At 39.1% G+C, this 12,559-nt stretch overlaps 1 protein-coding gene across 2 annotated transcripts in view; it reads right to left on the bottom strand.

Moving 5' to 3' along the window:
* Window positions 1–12,559, bottom strand: part of SEMA3A (semaphorin 3A) — a 633,443-nt gene that overhangs the window by 57,097 nt on the left and 563,787 nt on the right. For both annotated transcript variants that reach the window (XM_078674184.1, XM_078674185.1), the window contains exons 13-14: window positions 10,596–10,637; window positions 2,718–2,875 (exon numbers count right to left, since the gene is read on the bottom strand). In XM_078674184.1, the coding sequence (XP_078530310.1) occupies window positions 2,718–2,875; window positions 10,596–10,637 (200 nt within the window). The remainder of the gene's footprint in view (window positions 1–2,717; window positions 2,876–10,595; window positions 10,638–12,559) is intronic.

Consider the following 12,559-nt stretch of genomic DNA (forward strand, 5'->3'; position numbering starts at 1 on the left):
CATATATGATGCAAAATAAATACTAGAATTTAACTAGGTGAATAGACAAAGATGAAGTTTCAGACACGCTCTCTAAATCTCCTATAAGCAAATTCAGGTCTAACCTTTTCTGGCCTCAAGTCAACCAGCTCATGTTGCCCATGGACCTTTGGCCATATTCAAGCACATTGATGAGATGATGTCACAATAATTATGAGTCGTCTTTAGATGCAAAAATTAGATTAAACATTTAAGGATTGACTGGTGATATGCAAGTCTAAATGAACATGCAAATATTTGCTTTTCTGTTTTTGGTGAGTAACTCCCTTATCTAAGCTCTTATCTAAAAGTGGTGACCCAAAATGGGACAATAAATAATATTGTCATTACCATTCAATGTCATCATTTTGATAGGTAGAAACAATGCCCTACTTATAGATGGCATGAGAAAGAGACCTGTTTTAAATAGATAATAACCATAAACGTAATGGCAATGTTGGGCATGGAAACACAAATCTTTAAAACGTGGAGGTGCATGGATTTGAATATCAAAATAGCTACAGGGTCTGTGATAAGCTATGGCCTAGGTCAGACATAATGGCAGTACGTTGCAATGGCTTTTAAGTCTTGGTCACAACTTATTTTTTCTTCCACAAGCAGAACACATTGGAAAGGAACTCCAAGGGGGAGATTGTTGCAACATTCAAGTTTTAGTGTTGCAAATTTACGATGAGGGTTTTACACATTGAAAAGAATATTGAGAAGTACTCTCTGGACACTTAAAATTTAGTGTTGGCAGGAACTGGCTGCAGGGGATTATGAAAGTACAAACCTTAGTTCGTACTACAGGGACAATAAAATTGTATTCACCACATGTCTTAGGTAGGATTTCTAGGTGAAAATATGTCAGAGATGCACTAGCTCTCGGGTCAGTAAATTAGTGAAAATGATAATCTCACTCTTGGCTAGTTTGGGAAAAGGCAGCAGATTGCAGAAACACAGTAATTTATGAAAGTAGAGAGTGAGCCAGAGGTGATGTTAGGAACCCGCTTTGTACAGTAGACAGCAGGGCTCTGAAAAGACATAGGGTTACTGGCCATTTTAGTCAGTAGAGGGCAATAATACGGCATGATCGGCACAGCAAGCACTGGGTGAATGGAGAAGGTGTGTGGCTTGCTTGTCAAGATTGGTAAGGCAGAGCAGTAGAAGGGACTTCCTGTCAGAAGAAGGTGTAAATCCAATAACTAGAAGGAGCTGAGTGGGTGCTTCTGAGGTGACTTAAGAAGTGACAGCAGAGACAAGAAGTTGCCACACAACATCATTGGTTGAAGGTCTCTCTGTAACCATTAGTTCACTCACTGTTGATATTTGACCACACATTTGTTGTACTGCTCTTGCTTCTCTCTGTCACCCCACCCCCAATTAGGACTTTGTTTAATCTCAACTCATTCTCTTGTTGCTGTTTCTTGTTTTTCCTGTATGGCATTTTGCATGTCTGTGGCTACTGCTGTTCCTGAATCTTGGAAGGGTCCTGGACTCTCCGTAGTCATCATTTACCTGTTCACAAGAGCACCAGATACTCTGATAACTGGGCAATGCGATGATATATCTTTAGAAGCATGCGAAGAGAAATGAGTCATTAATATATTTCATATGTTATGCTCTAATAGGTCATATAACACATGACTCCCGTGTCCAATCCAAACCATGAGAGAAGTTTTGGAAGATGTAGTGATATTTGTGTTAAGACTGAGCAAGTAAGACAATATGCAGCCAATGGAGAAGAGGACAAAGAGAAGGAATCTAAGAGCATGAGTGTGTTAGCGTGGAGCTGAATGAGTAATAGGAGATAATGACTGGTCAATTGGCAACAAAGGAGGATTAGCAGAAAAATACTATGTTAGCTAAGCAGAAGGTAACAATTTTGGTTCAATATGTAATGTGATCGTTAGTGGTAAAAGTGACTGTGGGTCCATATTGATATGGATGGAGAAAAAGTGATATGGTAAGTCAACAGAACAAAATCACATACATCAGTGATCACAGATCAAGATCAGTGGATGGCATGGGTAGAGACAACCCATTTGAGAGATTTCAAGAAGAAGGGGAGATGGGAATCAGGCTCATACTTAGAGAAAAGGATGGATTGGTAGGATTTGGACGCTATGGAAATCTATTGGGTCACAGATAAAGATTGTATAGGTAGATGAATGTCAGTGGCTAGATGGTTTGATGATGTACTGACTGAATGTGTCCATCTGCTCTGAAATGGAAATTAGTTTTGTGAAGCTGAAGATGAGGATAGATAATGTGATTATATAAGTGCAGTGAACAAAATTTGGGAACATGACTATATTAGTAATCAGTGTCTTCATGAAGAAATTAGCCCAGTCATCTCCTACAAGGAATGAAGCGCTAATAAGTGGGTGCAAAGGGGACGATAAGTAATAGCTGATGGAAATTGATTTATAGAACACAGACATGTGAAATTCAAAGCACTGTTTGTTAAAATTGAGTTTGAAGTCTCAAATGACAGGTGGTGAGTAGTTGTAGGGAAGTGTCATGGAGAAGGTATAATTACTTATTCAATCTGTTAAATGGTTCTGGTAAGCAATTGAATAAATGCGGATTTGTAGGTTTGTCTTTCTAACCAATAGCAAAAGATGCCAGTAAAGACTTAAACAATATATTTGGAGGCATTATTTAAAATGTAAGAGCCGCATTAAACAGTAGTTTACCTTTTTGCAGTTGGAAAATAGCGAGAGCAGGAAGATCCATCCCAAGCGCAGTAGGGGTCTCTGGCAAGGCAGCACTCAGCACACGCTTTTCCATAGATGTCACAGCGGTACAGTGGAAGCTGTGAAACCCCGATAGGAGAACCAATATACAGTTGTTGCTGTAAAACATATTCATATATATGAAAGTGACAATTTCTGTAGGGCGTTGCTTGTATTTATCAAAAGAGCAGCATACAATTCAACATTTTAGAGCTGCTGGCATTCTAAATGTTCTAGCTTTCAAGCTATATACATGTTGATGCCCAGTAACGACCTTGTGACCCTGTCCTTTAGCATTTTATTATATATTTTGTCATGGCCACTCCAACTACAAAGTGAACCCAACAAGTACCATTGGTTTTATGAAGAACCGCATTATGTCTCCCAAAGACCCCTATGTCAGTCTGAATTTGTTATCCTTTTAAAGACTTCTACTACAGCTGGCAGTAACTGAATTCTATTACACAAAAACACATACTAATGAACTATTCTTTGTTTAAAGATGATGGCTTTAAACTCTCTGCAACTGGGGTGAGGTTAAATGTTCTGATCTACTGTGAGTGGCCTTTCTTCACCCAGGACTTACCAGATATGCCTGTTTCCCGTACTTTAAGCACACTCTTATTACCTACGCATGAAATAGAACAAGGAGACCAGACATAACCAACAACCTTTAGAAAGCCCCGTTTAGTATTCTTAGATGTAATGATCCCCATACCTTATTAATAGTGCCGTGTGAAAGAAATGACTATATTTACTGTGTGACTCAATGACAAAGTTATGCCCAGGCACAAATGAGACTCACATCTGCTTAAAAGAGTACAGTTAAGCTTTAAATCAAATACCTCCACGTTCTTATCCACACACAGATAATTTATATATTGCTTACATTCAATACATGTAAGAGCTGGCAAATGTCTGCAAGCCCCCATTATTGAATACAGGTACATTATACCATGCATACCAAACACATAAGTCACTTGTTTTGCTGTTTTATGCCGATTTAATATTGCACTGTCAACAAACATGTTGATTAAGACAGCCAATTTGTGTGACTATGTTGTACCTATCTAACTTTTGAGATCTACTCAGTTTCGACGTGCCCGAGTGACGTTTTCTTCCTTGGTACACCACACCCAAAATATAGAACATAGTTCGATCAGCAGGCAAGCTTCCTCCTAAGCTTCTTAGTATCAGGACATGTGGCACATTACTCATAAGAAAGCTGAGCACCTGCTTACTGCCACTGTCTAAGTTTCAGTTTCTGTCACATGAATCTTCCTCCTGTTGCTTTTGTGAAGAAAATATATAAAAGGGAAGAAATTTGGAGAGGATCTAGCAATAGATGCTCAAATGTTTGGGGAAGAGAAGCCCTGTCTCCCTGTGCCATGATATCATTATTTTTTCTCATTTTGTGCAATAAATATGTTTAGACTTCAATTAGTTTTGGAGCTACTGCTTTCTTTCACAAAGGTAATGTATGTAACTTATTGATTATGTATTTTACTATTTAATTCCTTCCCCTTGTGAATGAACCGGACAAAATATCTTGATTTTTTACACTAGTCTGTTTCATTCATTTTCATAATGTTCTTCGCATTTCAACTTCTCCGATAATGGTGTAAATAAACGTGAATCTCTTGATGTTACAAATGTTTGAACTCCTGACTTCTCAAAACGTACACTTCTAAAACAATTTACCATAATTAAAGAAAAGTCTAGGTTGAACTCAAAACCTTACTAATTAGGTACCGTAATATATTTTATGTGTACTATGAGTAGGTATGTCAATTGATATACTTTAGGTATATTTTTGTGATACATTAAGACGTTGTTGTTTTCTTTCATGAAGGATCACTTCTTGACTCACTGGAGACACCAATACCAATTGTCTTTGTGCATCTTCTTACCCAAAACATTTTTAATAACAATGGAACTAGACATAAACAAGAGCTCTGATTTCATTAGTCTATAAATTTCTTCTCTTCTTCAGTCAATCCGCTCACCTTCCTGGTGCCAATTCAGAAAGCAGGTCGGGAATCCCAACAGATGAGTTATCATGCATGACTGCCAACTGTTTGCCTTTATTCATAATGAGCCAACTTTCCTAGCTTTCAGAGGTTCCTACATTTCGCTAAACCTACAAGAGGCTGATTGTTTACATACACACAATCCACCCGTTTCGGTTTATGGTTACACTACTCTTTGCAGTTTTATAAAATCTATTTTTTTTCAAACAACAGGTTGTATCACTTTGCTTCAGGCACACCACTGTTAAATATGGGGCTATTCAATGTCTCATCCTACGCTGATAAAACACACTTTCTACATTCTTTTGTAGGCTTTTGGTTGATATATGTTCAGAGTGGGAAAACAGCAGTTGGAAAGGGACCTTTCAGCAGGGTCACTTACAAACCTTTTGCCTTTCTCCTCCCCTTTTTGCAGAATTTGTTTATGCTGGCTTTAGGAGTATAGCCACTTTGCGACTGCATGTGCTCTCTGCTTAAAACATGGTAATATTGGCTCATCCTAAATTGGCATACTTAATTCACTTATAACTCCCTAGTGAAGTGCACTACATGTGCTGAGGGCCTATAATTTGAACGCAACTAGTGGGCCTGCAGCACTGAATGTGCCACACAGTTCAGTAGCCCTTTAAACATGTCTCAGGCCTGCCATTGCAGAGCCTATGTGGGTAGTCTTAAACTGCCATGTCGACCTGGCAAGCTAACCCTCCTTCCAGGCCCAAACCTTCCTTTTTAATACATTTAAGTTACCCTCAGGTAGGCCTTGGACAGCCCAAAGACAGGGTGCAGCGTATTTAAAAACCAGAACATATATATTTATGTTTTACATGTCCTGGTAGTGAAAACATCTTACATTTTATTTCCATAGGATAACATTGGGATTACCTTATTTAATTTTATAAGTATAATTTCCAATTCAGAAGAGATGGGACTCCAAAGTTTGGTGTCTCTGGAATCATAATTTAAAGCCTCAACTTGTGGTGAACTTGGAATTTAAATTGTTATTCTGAAAATGCCTTTTTTTTATAAAGTTGTCATTTTCTTGCTTTAGGCATTTGATGTCTTCTGCCTGTCTCTGAATACAAGTGTGGGGTAGGTGAGAGCTGGGATTTGTGTATTCCCTCCAGACAGCCACAGACAAAGGGATCTTGGGTGTGACTGATGGGCAATCCACAACTTGATGGGCCATCCTGGGCAGGAAGGGAGGGAGGAGCTAACACACCTAAACAGGCGGTGTCGTCTCCCCACTCAAAGGGCTGCATACCCCCCTATAGTTTGTCTGGAGCCAGGGCAGGAAGGGCAGGGACTTTTTGCTCTTCACAGTCATCTCTTTGAAGTCTCCCCCACGTCAATGACACAACTGGGTATCATTACTGAACATCAGACACCATCAACTCAGTACACTTCTGGACCTGTGGATACTCTGACAAGAAGAAGGACTACTGTGCTGCTGAAAGGACTTCCACTCTGCTGGACAGCTACTCTGCTGGACTCCTGCTCTGCTGTGCTGACATGCTGCCTGCTGACCTCCTTGACTGGGAATGAGAAGGACTGGAAGTGCATCTCTCCAACCCAGAACCATAATGACTCCAAGGGCTTGCCTCCTGTTTTGAAGTCTCAGAAATATCACAGACTTCCAACTCACCTGCTATAGCAGCTGGACTCTACCATCTGAGAGTCTTGCCCTGTCAAGTGGTGCCAATCCAGTCCTGGGCCATTGGCGTGGGTATAAATTGCTGCTCCAGAGATAATCCAACCATCATTGCCTTTGCGCCGCACGGTACCAGTGAATCTCCATTAACGCGACACATCACTGCTGCTGCAAGACTTGCGTCCATCTCATCACTGACTGTGTGGCTCATCACCTCCATTCCTGATGCATCTTTGACTTTGCACGGCTTGGAGCAAGCGCATCACCTTCATCCTGCTGTTTGATGATAATGCATCGCCTCTTTGCTTCTTGCATTTTGGCTCAGACTACGACGCATCACCTCTTTGCTTCGCGCATCTAGACATCAACGCAAAGTACTTTGAAGCAGGCCAATGCTAGTCCCTGTATCTGACCCATGCGCTATCTCGGTCAAACTGACTTTTGGATTTCGCCTGGTCTAGCATGACCATATAGCCCTCACAGCACTTCAATTCAGTTTATTCTTTTTAATAAATTCATAACTCCGGTTATACTTATCAGACTTAGTTGTTTTGGTCTTGTTTTTTTCATTAAATTAAGCTTTACTTTCTAACCTGGTGTCGAGCCTTTTGTGGTGTTTTCACTGTGTTACTCTTTGAAGTGTTGCACAAATACTTTACACATTGCCTCTTAAGTTAAGCCTGACTGCTCTGTGCCAAGCTACCAGAGGGTGAGCACAGGATAACAAAGGGTGTGTTGTGAGTTACCCTGACTAGGATTGGGGTTCCTGCATGGACCGGGTGCATACATTTGCCAACCAGAAACCTAATTTCTAACAACAGGAAACCTTTGGTGACTACATGTGAACCTCTGATTTGTTGTTAGTGTTTCAAGCATTTTCCATCAAATACTGTATTCCCTTTACACCTACTTATTCATGCTGAGAAGTTAACATTGAGAAGTGAAAATTGCAGCCAGTTTGGGTGAATTTTACAGCATAGCCCAATATGCATTCTGTGAATCAAGATATCAGTTTAGAGTTTGGACATTACAGTTTTCAAGATTGCATGTGGCACTTACATCTACAAAAATCAATGTGAATCTGGGACAGTTATCTCTGTTGAAATTGCCAACTGGTGCAAATCACTAAAAAGGGAGGAGGGCACCCATCTCCACACAAATAGCATCTGATGAAACACAAGATTAGCACTCATTTCCAGTGCATCCATCAGGGCAAGAAAGACAGTGGCCTTGCAGTGGCACCTAGTGAAGTTGCCAAATTATAACCAAAGGCACGGATAAGAGTTTTTAGATTTATCAGTGTATAAGAGTGCGCCAGCAGGACAAGTACTATTTTACCTAGAATTCTGGAAATCCTTATAGCTGTCCCACTCACCCAGAAGTAAACAAGAAGCACACAACTATGAATTTCTTCAGCTCAATCAAAATGAAATTTGAGTTGCTGAGTAGGACTTCAGGAACACTGAAATTGGTGTTTATGAATTTTAATTTGTCAAAAACTTTACTGCAGCTTTTGTGATTTCATGAATCATTTCTAGGTTGTTGAACCTATTGGAGGAGGAAAATATTTGCAATAGCATTTTTGTGATTTTTTTGTGTTGGTATCAGGCAGTAGCAGCTTCTGGAGGGAGTGCTGCTGGGTGGTGACGCAGGGCAGGGGCAGGGTGGGGGGGGTAGTAAACTCCGGATTATTGCCAACGCAGGTAAGTATACAAAGAAATAAATAAAATGAATTTCGTTTATTTATTTATTTAGATACTTGCCTCCGTTCGGCCATAATCCGGAGTTTACTACCCCCCACCCTGCCCCTCCCGCGCCCTGCGTCACCGCCCAGGAGCAGCTACTGGTATCAGAAGGGTAAACTGATTAAATTACATCCAAATAGTACGTTGTCATGGGAGTGCACAAAATAAATATGTTCTGTCTCTTGCGCGCCCCTATTTATGCCGTCTTACTTCCACCCTATCAATGAATATTACATCCTAGATGTGTGACTGGGTCTTGTAACATGGGGCCAGCTGTGCATGACGAGCACGGCTGAGTACTTTGGATTTGTGCACCTCTAGGCAAATCTGCAATATCCTGTCATTCAACTGCAGACTCGGCTAAGCTTTCTAAAATACATTTCATAATTTTTAATTCTGATTTTTGGGCGTATAACATGCTGCACTATTTTGAAAGTAATCTAAAATATCACGTATTTTTAGATAATATATTTGTTTTAAAAAAAGAAGTAAGTATGTCATATCTAACCCTTTGTTGTTTGTGTATAGTGATATTAACTTCCGTACTAAGTATATTTCCTTATGAAATGTTTGGGAATTGTAAACAAAATTATGTAAATGTAGTATTTACTGACAAAAATGTAAAAAAAGGATGTAGCTACCCATGTGTCTAAAAGGATTATTTTCTTTTAAAATTAGTATTGAGACTACATAATAAGAGCTTCTCTAAACATGTGCTGCATTCCTTAGGAAAGGTGCATTGCTGTATGCTTAGCTGCAATCAATGGGCTTAATAACATTGACTTGTACAAATAATCAAATGGAACGCAATTATTACCATGTGCCAGCATGAATAACGTGCCTCCCCTTTTTAAATATTTAAAACCACAAAAATGAATTCCTCTACAATTGGAAATGTGTGGTACATTGAGTAATACATTCAGCAATTTTGTATCATTTATAAATAATTTTAAACTAGCAATCATAAATATGTATAACGTAGATCACTAATGTCAAGGCAAGAGCTCTGTGTAACAGAAGTACATCTTCATGTATCACTAGGTAGAATGCAGCTGGTTTAATATTTAATCACGTTCAGTTTTCAAGATATTATTGAAATCGCATTTACACTAAATAAAGTAGTTCTTTCAGATAAAGTGCTCACAATTGTGAACACATGTGGTATTTTACATCAACATATGCACAGGGCAAATTTCACGCATATCATCATTCTCCCGCCCTTGTGTGAGTGGAGTGCAGAAGATGCATGTAAGCGAGGAACATTATGCAACAGAGTGTAACACCGACATATTGACGGACAGAATGCATTTATGATATTTATGCCACACACTGGCTGCTGAGAAATGTGTTTAGTCGCACGTTCAACCAACCACAAGAATCAATGCTGACACCTGTTGAGAGTGTAATTGCGGCCTATAATTTAAAAGTAGAAGTTGACCAAACAGCAGAAGTGACAATTTAAGATGGAAATTTTTTGTAAAGTGCACCATTTCGTTATTCTTTTTGATGTTTAAGTATACTATCTATTAAAGAGCACCTGTGTGTATAATAATCATTTCTTATGCAATGCAGTAATTTCAGGCTAATAATCATTTAAAACTCAAAGCAAACTGAGTCGCTCATTTAAGTGAAAGACATAAATTTCAATATTTTTTGATGATCGCTGTTTTTACCTGGAAGACCGTTTCTGATTTACTAATATATGCACTATATACATCAAGTTAACCCCCCCTTCACACCCGCCTGCTCAACCGCAGTTTTCAAGTATGCCTAATGTTCATATTTTTTAAATATTAAGGTAAATTATAAATAACACCAAGTCTACGAGATGGTAGCTATGAAAGAAACACGTGATATATGTTCCCATATAAGAGAGAGACATGTCTAAGTCTATGTCATTAAAAAGGATTCCATTACTAATATGACATTCTACTTGCCTTAAAAGTAAGCCAACATGTTTGTTTTATTTATTAGTAGAGGGACATGTCTTAATAGCAGGAGGAAGGTCAACACAGTTCCTAATCTGTCTTGACAGTTTATACATTTAATTTGAATGAGTTTCTGTGAATATATTTTGGAAGGGAGTAGTCTCAACACATTTCAGAAGCATTTCTCATGGAAACTTCAGCAGGCTAACATGCAAAGCAGTTAAGGTGTCATTTGTTAGGAAACCAATCAGCTATTTCAGTAATTTAACAGTTGTCACTTTCTGCACTGAGACCTGTTGTATACAGTTTACCTTTCCCTTTACCAGTGAGGTAAGTTTTTCCATGTTTCATGATGTCATACAATGAGTTCCCTTAAAAAGTCAAACGTTTTCACTTGTTCCACAAACTGACCCAGAATATTTTTCTCTGACAACCACCTAGACTATGCTGCATCAAACAAACAAACAATAGTAATGAGTCTTACGTACTTGCTTTGTGGATATCTCCATCGCTGAAATTGCTGTTGGTTCCTAGAAAAAAGCAGAACGAATGAGAATTTGAGACATCCCTGATGAAAATATCTGTAAACCTAGTTTGCTTTTTTTCAAACTAAGATTGCTTCAATTTATAATATCTGTTAATTTATGTTGCCATCACTATTAATATGAGCCGCAATATACATTTTCTGTGTGGTTTGAACCAATTCAACAACAGGTGGTTTGCTTCACACTTCTGTCATTACTACTTCCCATCCTTCCGAGTGAGCAATGCCTAAAGATAACTGTAGCTCACACTTCAAGGAAAGCAAACACAATTCTACTATATGATAAGAAATACAGCAAACGCAAAAGACATTATAGGTTCCTACAGATAGAAAATGAAAATGGGAAACTAAAAATATTAACCACATTGTACGTTCAAGACAATAAGGACCTCATTTGGATTTCAGTTGTAAAGTCTCCAACCACAAGTCGGAGTCTTTCCGACCGACATCCAAGATTTCAAATCCAACCACTGTATCACAATGATGGCGTTCAGATTTGAAACCGGCCGGTCAAGAAGCCAATCAGCCATTTGGATACCCATCATAATCCCTTACGAACTATGTTTCAGTCATCGGGATTATGATGTTGGTTTCTGAAAGGCTTTCAATGTCAGACTATCCAACATGGTAAGCCTGTAGAAAGAGACTTTGTGGGCCCCTAGCAGGGCCCCCTTTTCCCTGTGGCCTCCAGTTGGGGACCGAGGGGGCACCTAAAGTACCCCCCTGTAAATCCCTGCACCATGTGGCAGGCACCTTGTAGTGCCTGCCACACGGTGCAGGAATATACCCAAACTTCCATTTTTCTGCTGGAGCTGGTGCTGCGGGTGTTTTTTACCCACGAATATGACACATTAGTTCGCATGCGTTTACAACACATGCAATTATAACGGGGTCATTACAACGACTGTGTAGTTACATCACATACTTTTACAACGCAAGTCGGACCAAACACTTGCTGTAGGGGGGGGCTGGATGCTGGATTGTATAATTTACTATTAAAACTCCAGTCTGTGCAACAGTACCGAAGGTGTTGGATTTTAAATCCAACACCTTCTGCCCCCTACAGCAAGTTGTTGTTCCAACTTGCATTGTAATGGTATGTGATGTAACAACATGGTCGTTGTAACGACCGCATTATAATGGCATGCGATGTATCGCATGCGTGGTAAACAATGTTTACCTTCACCCGTCACATAAGCTTCCATATAGAAATGGGAATTTGCACATCGAAATACAGTGTTCAGAAACATTAACCTATGATTGGTCGCTTCCCACACCAAGATGGTGTCAGTCGGAGGCAACTACAACCGACATCATAATAGGTGCCTATGTCCTTTATGCATCTGTCTTTCTATATCTAACTTCTCACTTAGAAATCTTCAGAAACTTTTTTGTTGAATCACACATTACCTGATCATGTTACCAGTATCATTAATTAAAAGATAGTATAATTGCTGTTGGGATTAATTGCCATCAATGTTAAATAAAACATTGACAAATAGTGGAAATGACCAACTGTTGGGAGCGCAATCAATAAATGCAGTCTTCTGTCCTGTCACTTTTACAACACAGCACAACTCTCACGACTCCTCATTGCAGACAAATACATGAGCCACAAATGATGGTACTGACCATAAGAAAAAAGATAAACCACCTGATGGCCTTGAGAAGAGCCATAAAGATAAGTATGGTGCACTAACTGATTTAAATATTTTGTGTGATCATTAAACACTTGGGTATGAACAAAGACATTTTTTATATAAAAACAATTTCATGCATAATTTGTCAACAGTATTTCCTTACTGGTGAAGTGAGTAATGTTTTGAGAAAGTGGTAATTTTACTAAGTGAAGTATCAGCAGCTGCATTCATAGCTATGGATAATGCCATTTGGGCAGTGTTACTTTTC

Source organism: Lissotriton helveticus, chromosome 1_1, assembly GCF_964261635.1.
Source record: "Lissotriton helveticus chromosome 1_1, aLisHel1.1, whole genome shotgun sequence".
NCBI classification, from domain to species: domain Eukaryota; kingdom Metazoa; phylum Chordata; class Amphibia; order Caudata; family Salamandridae; genus Lissotriton; species Lissotriton helveticus.